The sequence below is a fragment of the Nanorana parkeri genome, unplaced genomic scaffold (genome assembly GCF_000935625.1).
Source record: "Nanorana parkeri isolate BGI_ZX_2015 unplaced genomic scaffold, ASM93562v1 scaffold89, whole genome shotgun sequence".
Lineage (NCBI taxonomy): Eukaryota > Metazoa > Chordata > Amphibia > Anura > Dicroglossidae > Nanorana > Nanorana parkeri.
The window spans coordinates 1,885,687-1,900,319 of record NW_017306357.1 but is presented as its reverse complement, the minus strand read 5'-3'; the positions used below and the strand labels follow the sequence as shown (position 1 = coordinate 1,900,319).

The window sequence follows — 14,633 nt, the reverse complement described above, 5'->3', positions numbered from 1 at the left end:
AAAAACACACACACAGGCAGCATTAAAAAGCTCCCGGCCGATCTCCACTTACCTTGGTGTTGTCGGCGGGCAGCGGCGTTGATCATGTCGGCGGGCAGCGGCGAATCGGGCAGCTCACCGGGATGAGAGGGCCAGACACATGTCCTCAGCGTGGCGTAAGCGGCGTCGCGTGAGCGGGTATACCGGCGTAGGCGTGAGCGGCTTAAACGACGTGGGCGGGGCGTAAGTGGCGTAAACGGCGGGCGTAAGCGGCGTGCAGCGGCGAGCGGGAAATCGACTTAATCGAATAACTGTTGCAGCTCTAGTCCACTTTAGGTTTAACCATGTGACACTCTGAACCCGATATTTCTTTTTAGGGGACTTGTTCTGAAATTGAATGAAAATGAAGTTACTATTTTACCCGGGGACTTTGTTCTGATTGAAGGTGACGATGAAGAGAGACCTTTTGTGGCAATGTTAAAAGAACTCTACGACGACGGTAAGAAAATCAACTTGCGAGCTGCCGTTTGACTGTTTTGGGATTATATCAAGTTTTGGCCGCTCATCTTGCTGTGTTGGCGCTTTCACTCTGGGCTTTACTTCTGATTTGCAGGGAATTATGAGATGTTTAAAGGAAAAGTGTCATCTTTTAGTTTTGGGTAGAGGGGGATGGAAGAGAAACTCTGAGATTTTTTTTATTGCTGTGACCCCATTATAGATTCTGTTACACTTTTCCCATCTGACCATAGAAAATATGCAGATAATCTATAGGTGTATGGTTAGCTTTACTCATCCTGGAAGTGGAAAAGCAGTAATTGTAACTAAAAGTAATACATGTTTAACTAATGAATGTAAAATGATTTCCTATCAGATTGTAGAGCTGCATGGTGATGTGATTTTTAGTGAAGGGGGTAAAGTCCACTTTAGGGCTGCAGCTAACGATTATTTTCATAATCGATTAGTTAGCCGATTATTAAGTTCGATTAATCGGATAAAAAAAAAAAAAGGCTCCAGTGATGGACTACTAGTTTCTATTGAGATTGTAGTCCATCACGGGAGCAAGCTTGGCGCAGTGGAAGTAAAAAAAGAGTGTAGTGTGCAATATAGTACATTATACAGCGGCGCAGTACAGAATACCAGCAGCTATAGAGGAATGTAGCAATAGTACATTATACTATAATGTACTATTGCTGGGATTTGTAGTCCTCTATAGCTGCTGGTATTCTGCAGTGCGCTGTATAATGATTATACTGCGCAATGCAGATTACCACTGACCAGTTATAGAGGAACAACAAATCCCAGCAATAATACATTATACAGTAGTGTCATCTTTTAGTTTTGGGTAGAGGGGGATGGAAGAGAAACTCTGAGATTTTTTTTATTGCTGTGACCCCATTATAGAGAGTCAATCCAGTAATGGTACTTCCCAGACCCCACCCTAGGCGACCTGAGTCCACACCTCCTAATTAATGAGTTTAGCAATTGTAGAGAGATCTCACTTCCCATGTGGTCAACTCAGCAGTAATAATTGATAAGCACTCTATCCCAAAAAGTTTTATTTGATCACTTCCTCGACCCAGAAGAATTTTACTTATTTTGATGCTTCTAAACTGAGCAGCTGGCAAATATATTATTAAACAGCAAACACCCTCTATATCAGGGGTCTCAAACTCAATTTAGTCGGGGGCCACTGGACAAATTTTTTAGTCACCAATTCAAATTAATGATCGGGTGAGAGCTGCTGCATGTAAACGCTTGCACACCGCATGTAATCATGTGAAAGGATTACATGCAGTTAGGAATCAATCACTATCCCTGGATACACAATTTTTATCCAGGGATAGTGATTGTTTTTGTAAATGCATGTAATCATATCGCATACGATTACATGCGGTATGCAGGCATGTACATGCAGCGGCTCTCTCCCGATCATTAACTTGAATGGGTGACAGTTGCTGCATGTAAACGCCAGATTAGGGATTCCTGCTGCAGGAAAACGCACGTTTTTGACACAGGAATCCCTAATCGCACCTGAAATATAGGAGACCCCCTCCCCATTCCAATCCCCCCCGCACACATAATACACCCCCCCCACACACACACACACATAATAATACACTCCCCCCCACACACACACATAATACACTTCCCCCCCCTTCCAAGTCCCCTGCACACATTTAATACACTGCCCCCCAGCACATATACCGTGTTTCCCCGAAAATAAGACCTAGCGCTATCTTCAGAGATTTCTCGAAAATAAGACCTAGTTCAGCTTTTGCCTCGGCTTTTACGGTACATGGAAAGCTGCCGCTGAAAACTACATTTCCCAGCAGGCAGCTCAATAGCTGCAGCCTTCAGGTGACACTGTGTGACAGTATTTTTTCACTCCCCTTCTCCATCTTCTTCTGTACTGTATGATACAGTACATTCCATATCTCTGCTCTGACACCTGTGTGCCTCAGCCTCCACAGCATCTTTTATCTCTTATTTAAATTATGGTAGAAAAAAAAGTATGTGGAGGGGATGCTCAATGGGGAAAAAAAAAAAAAATAAGACCTAGTGTGTTTTTTGGGGGGGGAAAATATAAGACAGTGTCTTATTTTCGGGGAAACACGGTAATAATAAACTTCCCCCCTCCCTCCCAAGCCCACTGCACACATATTCAACCCCTTCCCAAGCCTCATGCACACATATTCAACCCCTTCCCAAGCCTCATGCACACATATTAAACTCCCCCCTGCACACATAATAAACTTCCCTCCCTCCTAGCACACATAATAAACTTTCCCTCCCTCCCAGCACACATAATAAACTTTCCCTCCAAGCCCCCTCACCTGCTTGCATCTGTGCAGGGAGGAGGCACAACATCGTTCCCTGGCTATCTAGTGGTGATTAGTAAGGTCTAGTGCAGACCTTACTAATGATCCATCATTCGGCCAGAGCTCTGAACTGACAGAGCTCCGGCCGTAGTTAACCGGAGCAGCTCTGCGGTCTGCATCCGACAGAGATGTAGACCGTTTAGCTGCTCCCGCAAGTCAGGCACCCGCTCCATGACCGTGTGCCCGATTTGTCAGCTGGCTGCGGGCCACATAGTACAGGCTCACGGGCCGGTACTTTGAGACCCCTGCTCTATATCTTCAAATGTCAACTTATAGAGAGTTTTACATTTTCAATGTTTTTGAGTGTCTGCTTGGAGCCGGCCAACCCCCAGTCATCAGGATAATGTCAGGATACCTTGCAATACCCATATTTCAAGCTCACCTGGGATATAACTAATAGAAAAAGAGGACATGTCAACGTCAGCCAGATATTAGCTTTTGCTTTGTAACAAACAAGGTAAGAGAATAGTAATGGATTCATGAATGTCTTGTCAAATCGTGCTGGAAGAATCTATGATTTTTCCATGACTGAAGAGTGCATCTTGCATTGTACAGTTGCTTAAAGAGTAATTCTATCTTTCTGACTGTTTCATGTTAGACCAATATTCAGGTGGTCACATCCCCAACCCCCTACCTCCCAAATGGGATATGTAGAGCTGGCTCTCTTGCGGTTTGTATATATCAGTCCTTAGATGTGTAGGCCATATTTGTTTTCTAGAGTTTTTTTCCCCTGTATTTTACAGAACGTGATCCACGTTCTGTCCTAGGGCAGGGGTAGACAAATTATCATGGATTTTTGGAGCCTGCAGGAAAATCTTTTAGGAGCCATTTGCCACCTGGCTCCTAGGATTTGTCCAGCCCTATCCTAGGGTGACAATGCTCACTTACTTTACTGTATCTATGAAAGAGCATCATTGGTACCCAAGAAAATTCTCCTGTTCGGGCTACAAGCACCGATTACTCTGCTTATCTTCATTACAGGAAGGAAGGGCTTTGTAGTTCACAGAAGATAGCTAGGAAGTTTCATAGACTTAAGATTTCTGGCAGGATCAACATGTATTGTTCTGTATGTACAGAAATGTACTTGGATTTGGTGGCTGCATTAGTCTTCACTGGTAAGCTACAAGATATTACAAGATACATTACATGTTCTTGAGTTTAGATATACAGTGTTCCAAATAAACGTCTCAATGTATGAATAAGGTAGGTCAAATATTTGTATAACTATTGTCAAGCTGCATGCTGAAGCTGCTAAATTTGGTCTGCATCTTGGCTCCAATGACCTCTGGTCATGAAAGGGGGGGGGGGTGGGGGTGCTGAAGTGACTGGACTCCAGGGCTAGAGGGCTATATGCAGAGCTGAGCTTGCATATCAAAAGTACAAAATAAAAGCGAGTTAGTTCCTATTGGGGTATTTCAGACGCCAATCAATGAGACATATTTGGCCTTGCAGAGCCTGCAAACAGAAGATTAGAGTCCCAGCCTTTCATAGTGTCCAAGGCGTCAATGCGCCATTTTTCTCCTACCTGACTATGCATTATGCAGTAGAGAGAATGCCATGGAATTATTGCTCAAAAATCATTTGACCCGATACAGTATGGGCCTCACCTAGAAAGCATCTGCTTCACTGATCTGCAACTGTTTTCTTTTTCTCCTCCGCAGGTACAGAAAAACATGCCAGCAAACATGCCACAGTACAGTGGTTTTTACGCTATGAAGAGGTGCCCTTTAAGAAGAGGAAATTATTAGGCAGGGAGCCCCATCCTCAGGAGATCTTCTTATACGAGTCCAATATGTGTGACAATGACATTGATGCAGAGACTATAATTGGAACTGTTTCAGTAAGTACAGCGAGTGGGAAAAGGAAGCCTTAAAGAGCATCTATGGTCAAACTAAAAATAAATTATTTTTACCCCATTTCTAATAACTGTACCAGTCTAGATGTTTGTAAAATGACTTATTGAGTATGCCCATAGGATGTACTTCCTTGCCATATGTAGTCTTGAGAAATTGATATTGCATAACATCAAGCAACAGGTTAAGTGATGCAAACCACACTGGGAATCCAGGAAATTGTTTAAAGTGATAGGAAGACGGAAGGCCGCACTCACTACACACATACTACAGGAATTGTTTTCTCAAGTGAGCTTTGTTTGAGTTATCAAAAACATTTATAGTATGTATTCTTATTTGGAATCCTTTTAACTTTGGGCACTGAGATGTTCCATTATTAGAGGTGTAGGTAATGTTTACCTCCATCATTTTCTAACTTATTGTCCAGTTGGCACACACTTATCCTGGCAGATAGTACAGCATGCGCTGTACTTTTTGCCCAGGCTGGATATGATTGCTGTAGTTCTAATGTTCAGCATTGGTGTTGTGCCTTGACCCCCTCATCCCCTGGCAATTCACTAGACACACTGCAAAGACATGCTGGAAGGTTAATTGGCTCCTGTCTACATCAGCCCTGTATGCATGCGTGATAGGAACCTGTCAGAGCACAATGAAAACCAGACAAGCAAAAGGTGCTAGTTAAAACATTTATTAAGAACAGTGTCCACAAGATCAAGCAGAATCATAAACCAGGACAAGCCAAGGTCAGGAGCCACAGTGGGTAGTCGTTCAAGCCAGGTCAGGAACATGGAGATCAGTGTTGTCCGAAACAAGCCAGGAGTAGGAGCCAGGAAATCAGCGCTGTCGGGAACAAGCCAGGAGCAGGAGCCAGAGGAGAACGTCAGCCAGGATCGGGTCATACACCTAATTAGGATACTCAGAGCAGCAGGAATGCACTAGCAGGAAGACCACGCAAGGTCAGACTGGACTGAGTGGTTTATATAGTAGTGCGGTGACATTATCACTCAGAGACGGGAAACTCCAATCTGACTCTCTCAGATGATGCTCTCCTATCTGGCCATAAGAGGGAGCCTGGGAGTAGTGAGCAATGTTCCAGAGTCTGCTCAGGCAAAGAAGGAAACAGGTGAGTAAAATGGCAGCCATGCCAGAATGCTGCAAACCAGAGAAGTCAGGGTGGAACCCTGACAGGACCTTAGATTGTTAGCTTCTCGAGGGTAGAAGACTGATGTGAAGAACAAGATGTAAAGTGCTGCATAACTTGTCAGCACTATATAAATACATGTAATATATTTAGCTTAGTGTTACATCTTGGTGCCACTTCTATTTTTATGTTGTCGCTGTGGTGATCTAGGTATGGTATCCCTTTCTAGATTTCCCAGTTGAAGCCAGATGAGCCTTTTCCTGAATCAAAGAAATCTGAACACATCTTGTTCCTGAAGCTGTTATGGGATGGAAAATCTTTCAAACCTCTAACTTCCAGCATTAATGGAGCAAAGGAACGGATTGCTGTAAGCAATAGATCTTTACCTAATAAATCTCTGCCGATGCCTAACTTTTACCCCATGGAAGGAGATACAGCGGAAAGCAAACAAACCACACGCAGCACCACCAAGTCACAGAAAAAAGAAAATGAGATAGAATCCCGCCATTCAGCTTCTAAGTGCTCCCATTCCAAGGAGAAAGGGGCACAAAGACTACCCAACGGAATGGGCACCCCTGGAGCCAGGAAGAAGCTGGAGCTGAACAGTAAGTCCTACCTTTTACTAAAGTCGTACTAATCAAATTCGTTGTTACGTTCTGTTTTTACGTTACTTCTGAAAGCTGAAGAGGGAGGTTATGTTAAAAAAAATACTAGGCCAAGAGGAGTAGCTTTTGCTAAGCAGTGCGGATGTGGAGATATTTCACCAGTTGTCAGCTCTCCTCACCATAATTCCTAGCTTTTTTTCCTGTCTATTTGGGGGTTTGGATTCTCCATGACCACATTTGCTGTGTTGCAGCACCTACTGCTGCATTCTCTAAAATATAGCATAATTCCAGCAAGCAGGATGGGAATCACTCACAATGGTACTGGCAGCTGCACAGACACAGGAAATGAGTGCATGAATCTCCCCATTACCGCCCCGAGAGATTTAAGATACTGTCAGGAGGCTTAACTGTCCTGCAACAACCACTAAAATATCGGTTTGGGGTAAATTATAGCCTTTTAAAAAAAATACTATTGCATAGATTACTGAAATGATCCTTATTTTAGGGCCTGATTTTAGACATTTGTATGGATTTCTTACTAAACAAATAATGTTTTAGGTCCACATAAATCTCTGAAGCCTATACAGAAAGATGCCTTCCTAGAGGATGAATTTAAACCTCTGGAACCAGCTGCTCCTAAACGCAAGGTGGCATTCACTGGACTCCTTGACTCCCCTCCCAAGAAGCCTTTTGAAGAACAGGACTTCTCTTCATGTTTCATCCCTCTAAAGCCTCTTAAAGACTTACCCAAACTCAGCCTGAGACTGACCCCTCTAAGACGTACTGTATCAGAAGAGCAGAAATCTGAGAAAACCCCGTAAGTGGACCCATAATATGTAGCTTATCGGTCTTTATTTTAGTTTTTCATGTTTAACTCCTTAAATTGTCATTGCCTGTCTGTAACCCCCTTATCGTGTTCCTAGCATTGACCTAAACAGTGGAAGAAAACGCATTGACAAGGCTGAAAAGTCGGCGGCATCCAAGTCTAAAACACCTCAAAAAATGAATCCTACACCAAAGAAAAGCACAAGCAGTTCCAGGAGGTACTGGCATGTAATGTTTAAAGGTGGCTCAATTGACCAACTATTACTGTTAACCCCAAAAATTATGCACTAACTATAACTTTTTTTTTTGCATATAAAATTTATATTGAAAGAAAAAAAAAAACAGGCTATACAGAAAGAGACATTGCAATACTCACTACTACTGTGTACCGGGTACCTACATACTACTTAGTGACAGGGACGCAGAACGAATTAAGAAAAAAGCACAGGTGGAAAGTGCAATTCAACAGGTACAACTCCCAACAGCAAGGGCTCCAATACAACTGTCCAGGATAAAATCTGAGGCGAATTGTAAGAAGCAGCCAAAGGTGGGAGGTGTGCCAAGAAAGAGCGGGCGATGGTCTGATCCACAAAGTATTTAAACATTTCTGTAGGAGGCACCAGCTATAATTTTTTTTAAAGCCATTGGCTACCTGACTTTTGGGGTTTGTCCAGACCTAAGTTTGTACATAGCTCTTTATAATCACAGACTATTTAACAAGAGATACCTGATATCGTGTTTTAAGGCCTAATTGACACTTGCTAGATGCAGAAACTCTGGGCTGCATTTGATGCCTCTAAGCTCTCGGGTAGGGGATAGCAAAGTAAATGGCTTGAGTTGCAGCATAACATGCAGCCTGGATATTTAATATAGTGTTCCTGTTGACTTGCTACAAAACCAGTGATTCTCTAATTGCCTCTGTGTATCCTACTGTGAAGTTCAATACCCCCTTAAGGGCTGGCATTAGAGGGTCCTCTGGCAACATATGAACCTTTTGGAAGCCTACTTGATTACAGGTTTAGTTTGCAACATCTAAACTAAGAGACATGGATACTGCACATGTTTTCTTATCCTTTTTAAATCTTGCCTATGTTTTTCCCCATAGTTCTCCTTAGGGTAACGGGAGGACACAAACTAGCGTCCTCCCGTTACCCTAAGCTCAGTATACTGCGAGCTACAGCTGTTTGGCAGAGGGCCGTGACAGGATCGAGAGGTGAGCGAACGCCGGTATCTGTTCGCTCACCTCCCGATCTACTGAGCCGACCTGTGACAGTCTCATTGTCACAGGTCGGCTAGAACTATGAGGTGAGTGGAAATCACTCATCTCATAGTTCTCCTTTTAAACATATATTTTCAGATTTTAACAAGAATGTGCATCCTCCCTTTTACTAATGTTGTAGACCAGGCGTAGGCAAACTCCGGCCCTCCAGCTATGGTGCAACTACAAATCTCACAGACTTCACTCATAGAGGCAGATGCATGGTGGTATATGTAGTACCACCGCACCTAGAGGGTCTGAATTTGCCTACACAAGATGTAGAACTTGGAATGTAGGCACACCTGTTAACACAACTGGAGAAAAAAAAATGGGTTACTTTGACAAATAAAATGCAAATGTCACCTTCCAACTTGGTGTCTGAAATGTCTTTTTTTTCCCCCCTCTTAGGCCATCACAGGAACAGAATGGTGAGGAGCCACAGACACCCCGGTCCCGAAGGAAATCTGCGACGGCTTCTGTTAACCGAATGCGCAAACAGATAAAGTAATTTGTGCATTCATCAATGTGGAATCAGATTCACTGTGTTGTGCTTAGCCAGAATGTATTAGTGTTTATTCTATTTCAAGCATAAATAGGTTCTTTTGGCCTGAATATCTAGCCTTTCATTTTTTTAAGGCCGTTTGTTGGGCCGCCTTCTCCCACACTATATATTCCTGAAAGACAGCAGCTCGGAGAGATATCATAGCTGGTGGGTTATTCAACCTGGAGTTGAAGTATAGGACTTGGGTGAAATATCTTTATTTGGTTATTAGTATAACTGTGTGAGCTTCTCAGTGGTAACACATACTGGTTTTTGAGGGACACAGTAGACGTGCAGAGGATTTGTCCTGCCTACTGAGCATGGACAGAGATTGAAAAGCTTTTCTGGCCTGTGTACCGCTCTACCAGTCACTAACTCTCTTCCCATCACATTTAGAGAAGCCAGATGCTGTTTTGGTAAGACAGTTTTCCTTCTCAGCTCATGGGGGCATTTAGAGGGAAAAGTTTAGGTCCAGGGTATTACCAACAAGCATACTTATTAGTGTGTCTGTGCTTTTTTTCCAGACTTCTATCAGAGAGTGACCTCAGTGAAATGGATGAAAGTGAAGATGATTTTGTTCCTTTAAAAGATTCAGCCATGATTAGTAGCAGTGAGGATGAAAATAATGATGGAGAACAAGAAAGTGAAGAAGAAAAGCCATCCAAAAGAAATACTAGAAAAGGAGTAGCTCCCCAGACACCGTCGTCCTCCCGGAAGACCTCCGCAAGAACCCCAAATAAAACTGTAAGTTCCAAATATTCTGTGAGTTAAAGGGTTAGTCCACCCAAATGTGTCAGGTGGAGCTTGGTGGGCCAAGTTACATGCTATGTGTTTATAAAATTAGTAAAAATTCCCGAAGTACCAGCAAACTGGAACATAAATGGCCTGGATGGGAAGGGGGTTTAACACCGCGGATGTCAACTGGTTAATAACCATGTTACTTAGGTTGAATAAAGACACAAGTCCATGGAGTCCAACCCTTAGAGAGGAGCAAATTAATGTAAAGGAAAACCTCCAATATTGACCATATATGTTATAATCTTCTTGTATAGTAATGTGTTCAGTATATTTGCTTACAGCAAGGGTAAATTTTCTCTTTTTAATTAGTGCCATTCAACGTTGTTATACAAGAGTAAAAAGGGAAAAAAAACATAAGGGCCCATTCACATCTATACATTGCAAAAACATGCGCATTGCAAAAAAACATGTGGTGTTAGTTTGTTGCAGCGCCTTTTATTTTCAGTTGCACTGCAGTGCATTGAAGGAACACACGGTAATACACTACTGTACATTGTGTTAAGCTGCATTACAAAAAATGGTGCCAGTCTGATTTGCGGTCAAATGAGCAAGCTGCCTTAAATCACCACTAAACTCCGCTGCAGGAGCACTGCATGTATGCACATTATTATTATTATTATTACATAGTATTTATATAGCGCCAACAGTTTGCGCAGCGCGTTACAATACAATTCAAGACAAGATGGTAAGGAGGGCCCTGCCCCTGAGGGCTTACAATCTAAAAGAGGAGGGGGAAATGATACATGAGGTACATTATGGCAGGCGTACCTGCCATAGAGCCCCCTCATGCTTTGTGATGGGAACAATCTCTGTCACTGCTGCTGACAACTTTGCCGGTTGTCTTGGTTGAACGGGTTGTCATATTGATTGCTGGATCAGCATGACATAACTTTGCATGCACATGAAAGTAAATTGTTCCTGGCAGCAAAGGCATTCGGAGATAAAAACTGCTTTGAATGCTTAACTCGGTGTTTATTCATTAGAAGCATTGCTGGAAGGCAGGAGAGCAGCCTATATGACAGTACAGACATACTTATACTTGGGTAGAATTTTGAACAAGCATTCGTATGAAAATCCAGTTGGAACGTTCGATAATGCCATCAGAGACTTGGCACTTGTCATTCAAAATTTTATTTGATTTTCATTTAACATTCAATTTTTGAATGGATGGATTTTCCCGAAAACAAATTTTCAAACATGCTCCTTCCAATGCTTTTTGCCACTGTGGTTGAAATCCAACATTGATTTGACCCCCATCAACAATTAGAAAGTCAAAACGAACGTTCCAAAATCGATTTTGTTCGTTCAGAATTCTAAGCATGACTACCTTTTAGTCTCTTCTGCAATCGAAGTGTACCCACCAGCAATGTTTTGAAAGACATTTGTTCCATTACTGCACCACAAGTGATTGTAACAACAAAAGGAAATGGATACTTTATTTCATATTCTTATCATGTCTCGCTGCATACAGTTTTCTTAAGAAAATCGTATTTTTTGTTTGTTTTTGTTTTCCCTCAGTCTTTTGGAAAGCTTATTACCTGGAGATCTTGACAGTAAGGCCTGGTTCACACCTGTACGTTTTGTAGCGCGTTCAACGCTCTACAAAACGCTCAAACATGAAAATACCATTGTTTTCTATGGGTATGGTTCACACCTTGCCGTATTTCAGGCCGTCTGAACACGCAACAAAACGGCCTACGCCTGAAAAGGTACATGAGCTTCTTTGCTGCGTTTTTGTCGAGCGTTTCCATTGGGATACAGCATATTTGCTCTCGGAAACACGCGTTTGTTGCGTGTTTTTTTACCACGAATCGCGGTAAAAACGTGCGTCACGAAACGCGCGACAAGCGCGCATATTCGATATGCCCAGGTGTGAACAGAGCCTAACAGCGTATTCGGTTGCAGATGGACAGTGCTAGTCTTCCGCCTCAATCAGCAGCATTGTTTGCCTTTTGTGTGAGCTCCTCCAGTTGGCCATTTAGGTTGCTTATCAGGTCTGTCAGACAACGTCCAACTGAAGGAATGCACATGGCAGACTAACAACACTGCTGCTAATTGTGAGACTGGTTTATCGTCTGCCTACAACAGAAAGTACTGTTACTGCCAGGAACTTAAGTTGGGAAATATTGCAACAGAGTGGCAAACAGAAAACTGATTCGTGATGGCAAACGCACTGAAAAATCGATTTTGGGTTTACATACACTTTAATGCAAGTGTGCTTATTTTTTTTCACAGCATATCGCCTAGGCCTTAAGGCTGGGTTCACACCTAGGCGTATTGAATATGCCCGTCTGTCGCGCGTTTTTTTTACCGCGATGCGCGGTGAAAAAACCGTGCGACAAACGCGCGTTCCCGAGGGTTACTTGGCTGTATCCCAGTGGAAACGCCCAACAAAAACGGCCCAAAGAAGTACATGTACTTGTTTGAGCGTAGGCCGTTTTGTAGGGCGTTTCAGACGGGCGGAAATACGGAAAGGTGTGAACCATACCCATAGAAAACAATGGGATTTTCATGTTTGTACGTTTTGTAGAGCGTTCATAGAGCCTTGAACGCGCAACAAAACGTAAAGGTGTGAACAGGCCTTAAGCAGACCTGCCTATTTTGTGGAAGACAAGTGTAGATAAAAAACAAATTAGATAATTCTTCCATGAAGGACTTCTTTAACTGGAAACCCTCTTGATTAGTTTAAAAGAAACTAATTAAAAGAAACTATTGACCTAATTCTGCAAATGCCAGCTGCTTAGCAGCCAAGCTGATCCTCTGATTAGCTTGACTGATTTAGTCATCGAACCAGAAGTGAAATCATAACCAAGGTCAGGTTTCCTGATCTACATACTGACTCTAAGTCAATGATTCAGAAAGCATGGATGATGTTTGATTGTTTTGATCAGTATGACAGCCAGGCAACTAGTTTTTATAGGAGAGGCCAATGATGGCAGCCTACATATTTCTCTAAATACAGGTTTTCATTAATTTGCAGTTTTGAGTTTAACCTGCCTTGTTTGTATTAAACATGTCCTGTATTGTTGTGTGTAATCCTAACAGCCACGCTCCAAAAACCATACTGCAACTCCCAAAATTCCAGAACGCAACCAGCCAATTCAAAAGCCGGCCAATGTTTTGGAGGAGGCCCGCATCAGGTGAGATGACCTGGTACTTTGGATGCCTTCTGGCGAGTTAATATGTAGAATTATTTCTAAACAAGTTTGTAGGGGTTTTTTTCCAGAAAGTAGAACTCCATCGAAGGGAATATGCTGCCATAGTCCTGTAGAACTGTAATGGTTTTGGGTCGGTTTAAATTTTTTTAGTATGTTTTATTGAAAAAGGCACATGGTGTATAGAGAGGGGAGCTGTATAGAGAGGGGGAGCTACAAACCTCATGCTCTCCACATACCATATATGCATATTACATACTTGGACGCTTTCTTGGTAGCGACTTTATTCAGTGGTTGTGCTTTGCTGCTGCTTCTCACAATGCAAGTAGTTAGGGTACTCATTGAAAATAATGAATTTGGCTGCTATCCTAATTCAACAGCAATTAAGTAGAGATCTAAAGTACCTGTAGTGGCTTATCTACCTCTTCTTCTTCAGTGACCTATCTACTAATCACTACATTTAATGGACCAGCAAGAAAGTAGTTTACTTTAAACTAGGGGTGGGCACATTTATATGAAGTTCAGGAGCCAGCTCCATTGACGACAACAACTAGAAAAAAACCTCAAAAGTTAGGCACCAGCATAAGGAGCCCATTGGCTAACTGGCTCCTGGGATCTGTCCAGCCCTGCTTTTAAAGTAGATGCCAATCCTTTCATTGAAATCTCATAAGCTTTAACGTGGTAATGTGTTTTCAACGTTTGAAATCTTCCACTTCGTCCTAACTTTTTATAGTGTCATTTAATAATCAATAGTATTACAGTTCTGGCACTTTAACATTGTCTAAAAGCATTATGGTCTAAGGTGTAATCCATTTTTCACGTATGGCGTTGTGCTAATTTTTTTTGGGGGGTGGTAAAATGAACACTTTAACTCTATTCCACTTCTGTATGCAGGCTTCATGTCTCTGCCGTACCTGAATCTCTACCCTGCAGGGAGCAGGAATACCAGGATGTGTATAGTTTTGTTGAAAGTAAACTGCTGGATGGGACCGGTGGGTAAGTAAACTTTAGATGTGGTAGGGCATTGCTTTTATCAATGGGTTAAGAGGTGTTTGAGTTTTAACTAATCTATATGTGGATTTAAGTGAACCATTTAAACTTTTAGCATGTAATTATAGTAGTGCCTTCATAATCTGCTTTTCCCAAAACGTGCAGCATAAGTAGACTAAACAGCGCTGTTACTTTGTTCAAATTTCAGTTTGGTCAAAACCTGATAGCTAACCTCTCATCCCCATCACTAACCTTTCCCTTGGCTGCTGATTAATGCTTGTCTATGGTGTTAGACGCTAAAAAAAAAAAAAAAATCTTGTGACCACCCTTCTGCTACATTGTTTTACCTGTCAGCACATCTTAGAATAAACCAAGGAAAACATGGTAAATAGTAAAGCATCATACATGTAGCTGCTGGATGCAGCATCTTGTGTTCAAATCCCAATGACAACTCATACAAGACCTTGCATTGGACACTCTTGGGAGGGTGGTCTATACCAGGCCTTCTTAAACTTGTGACCCCCTTTTTGGCCGAGGAAATTTTGAAGGGACCCCAACGTCGGTCTGTGTCTCCCCCCTCCCCTAGCGTAAGTTGGTGTCTCTCCCCCA

General features: G+C 42.4%; 1 protein-coding gene across 1 annotated transcript in view; it reads left to right on the top strand.

The window, feature by feature from the left end:
- Nucleotides 1–14,633, top strand: part of ORC1 (origin recognition complex subunit 1) — a 25,089-nt gene that overhangs the window by 2,042 nt on the left and 8,414 nt on the right. Inside the window, exons 3-11 of the mRNA XM_018552462.1 lie at nt 357–478; nt 4,520–4,698; nt 6,082–6,457; nt 7,016–7,274; nt 7,381–7,500; nt 8,949–9,044; nt 9,606–9,825; nt 12,925–13,019; nt 13,929–14,030. Of these exons, the coding sequence (XP_018407964.1) occupies nt 357–478; nt 4,520–4,698; nt 6,082–6,457; nt 7,016–7,274; nt 7,381–7,500; nt 8,949–9,044; nt 9,606–9,825; nt 12,925–13,019; nt 13,929–14,030 (1,569 nt within the window). The remainder of the gene's footprint in view (nt 1–356; nt 479–4,519; nt 4,699–6,081; nt 6,458–7,015; nt 7,275–7,380; nt 7,501–8,948; nt 9,045–9,605; nt 9,826–12,924; nt 13,020–13,928; nt 14,031–14,633) is intronic.